Genomic DNA, 2590 nt, shown 5'->3' with positions numbered 1-2590 from the left:
TGCTTATTTTAAAGGGTTTTTTGTTTGTTTGTTTGTTTGTTTGTTTGCTGGGGTTGAGACTCTCCTTCCATCTCTTTTGGAGTCTTTCCGAAGTGGACTTTGTTGCCATCTCAGGATTCTTTATTTTTTTCATCTCCCTTCCATTCTGTCACCTGTTCTTTGTTCTGGAATAGACCCCCACCCTTGTTTGGGGCTTCCTTTTTGGCCTTTCTCCACCAGTCCGGACTCGGCCCCTGCGCCCCGGGCCCGGGCCCAGCCCCGCCGCGCTATGCCTGAGTCGGGCGCGCCCCGGCCTGCGCCCCGCCGCCGCCCCCCGGCCCCCGCGTCGCCCCGGAGCCCGGGCCGAAGCCTGCGTCGTCCGCAGTGGCCCTGAGCCCGGCCCCGCCGTCCGGCCCTTGGAGCCTGCACGCTGCCGGGGGACGAAGGCTCGGGAAGCGCGCGGGGAACAAGACCGAAGGAAGGAGCGGGAAGAAGAGCGCAGCCGCCGCCGGGCCCTGCGCGCCCCGGGAGCGCCGCGCGGCCCTGCCCGCGGGCTCCGGGTGTCCGCGGGGCGGCGCCGCGGAACATGACGGCGCCCTGGGCGGCCCTCGCCCTCCTCTGGGGATCGCTGTGCGCCGGTAAGGACGGGGCGCGGCGTGGGGGGCGCGGGGCGGCTTCTGGCGCCGTGCGGTGTTTACCAACAAAGGGCGGGCCCACGGCCTCCTCGCCGTACCACCTGCACCCAGCTTGCATCTCCCGGGGCGGGGAAGGGGGGCGCGCGGGGCGCCCTGCTCACTGATCTTGGGGGGATGATCTTGCCTGTGCGGCGGCCTGCAGGGCTCCGGTTCGCGGAGGCGACCCCAGGGTCGGGGTTCAGGCTACACGGGTGCGTGGAACCGAGGGAGAGTGAGAGAAAATCCCAAGCATGAGGAAGGTGGCCAAGCGGGGCGGACAGATCTAATACGGGGGGTAGCGGGACTGTAGGTGCAGCAGCGGCTGGGGGCAGGATTGCTTGACCCTCAGAGCCACTAGGTGTAGCGAAGCGACGCGCGCCGCTTCACACAGCCCGGAGGAGTCCCTTGCACCCCATCCCACCAGCGTCTGCGTGGTGTTCCCCCGGAGGCGCGCCGTTGGCGCCAGCTCCTACCTGCGCCCGCTTTCCCTGCGGCGCCCTGGGACGCGAGGTGCGGCCACCCCGAGGGACTGCTTTGTTTTGGGCTCCTGGGAGGGGAGGTGGGGCGAGAAGACTAACCAACAGGTCCCTATTCGTTCTGGCCTCCGGGAAGCACGTGGCGGGGGTGGGTGACCCTCGCGGCCAGCGCTCGGCTCGCGTGCGGGTGTTTGAGGGTGTGTGGTTGCGGGTGTATAAACGCGGAGTTCCGCTGGGAGACCGCTTTTCCCCCAGGCCGAAGCACTGATTTTCCTCTTCTAGCGGTGCTGGGACGCGCCCTACTCCAGTGTGCGCGCAGGGACAGGCTCCGCGATCGGCTTCGGACGGCTCCGGGCAGCCCTGGGAAGCGTGGGGAGCCGCGCATTAAAGCTCCAGGGAGCAGCCCGGGGCGGTCTCAGAGGCCGGTGTGCGGCAGCCCGGGAGCCTGGTCCTACGCGTCTTTGTTCCCAGCCCCCATTACACATGCAGCGCGGGTCCCCAGACGCCCGCGGTGGCAGCAGCGTAGAGTCTGGGAAACCCGCGAAGGGCGGGGCCGGGTGTGCAGGGGCGGGGCTGGGATCCCCCGGCTGCTGCGTGGGTGGGGAACGCGCTTCTCCAATTCATCCCCACTCCCACTCTACGCGCCTCCTTTGCAGTGTAGCAGGGTTTAGCTGTCTGCACCGAAGGCAAGTGAGTTCTCCGAGTGGGGCTTTGGAGCTGCGTAGCCTGGGTGCAGCGACCAGAGGATAGAGACCCCTTATTGGTACCTGGGCACAATATGGAAGGGGTGTCATGGATCTTTTGGAGCTATTTCCTGTGTCGTAGATGCCGAGAGTTGGTGGTGTTGAACCTGTTCCTTTCTCTGCCTTTTAAGTACTGCTTTGAGCTGCTTTTCCCCAAAAATGAGATCTCTGAAGTGAAAGGAAGGTATTGGCCTCTAGAGGGAAGGGCTGCAGCCAGACGACTTACTACTAGGCACGCAGCAGCTCACCTGACTGTCTGTGGATCACTCCTGGAGGTGCTGGGCTTTTCCAAGACCATGTCTGCAGAAGGGGGCCTTCTCCCAGGACAAGGACAGCCTCAGACCAAAACCCTCTCCCTAATTATCTCTGTCTGACTTGGCCAGTCTCAGGTCCCTCCCTGATTATGCGGGGCAGGGTGAGATTGGGCCCCTGGAAGGACTGTATTTCCCTCCTCTTTCCTGGCTTGGGCAGTGCTCAGCAGTGCATCTTGCAACGTGGGGCAGCCAGAGTTAGGACAGAGTCCACCAACCTGTGTTCCTGCCCTGGAGGAAAGTGGGGGTCACTGGGTGTTTCTAGTGGTGACACCAGCCAGTCCTTTGGTGGCCACTGCCCTGACTTGTGAAGGACTATGGTTGTTTTTTTTTTTTTTTTGTGGTACGCGGGCCTCTCACTGTTGTGGCCTCTCCCGTTGCGGAGCACAGGCTCCGGACGTGCAGGC

The 2590-nt window shown here is 64.1% G+C and overlaps 1 protein-coding gene across 2 annotated transcripts in view; it reads left to right on the top strand.

Moving 5' to 3' along the window:
* The first annotated feature begins 412 nt into the window (after positions 1-412).
* Positions 413-2590, top strand: part of ACVR2B (activin A receptor type 2B) — a 25490-nt gene continuing 23312 nt past the window's right edge. The window contains exon 1 of one of the 2 annotated variants that reach the window (XM_024132258.3): positions 413-617. In XM_024132258.3, coding sequence (XP_023988026.1) covers positions 566-617 — 52 coding nt within the window. In that variant the 5' untranslated portion in view covers positions 413-565. The remainder of the gene's footprint in view (positions 618-2590) is intronic. The other variant, XM_028478914.2, reaches the window with a different exon arrangement.

This window comes from Physeter macrocephalus, chromosome 18 (genome assembly GCF_002837175.3).
Source record: "Physeter macrocephalus isolate SW-GA chromosome 18, ASM283717v5, whole genome shotgun sequence".
Taxonomy (NCBI): domain Eukaryota; kingdom Metazoa; phylum Chordata; class Mammalia; order Artiodactyla; family Physeteridae; genus Physeter; species Physeter macrocephalus.
The sequence above is the reverse complement of the archived record's forward strand: the minus strand, read 5'-3'. Positions and strand labels throughout refer to the sequence as shown.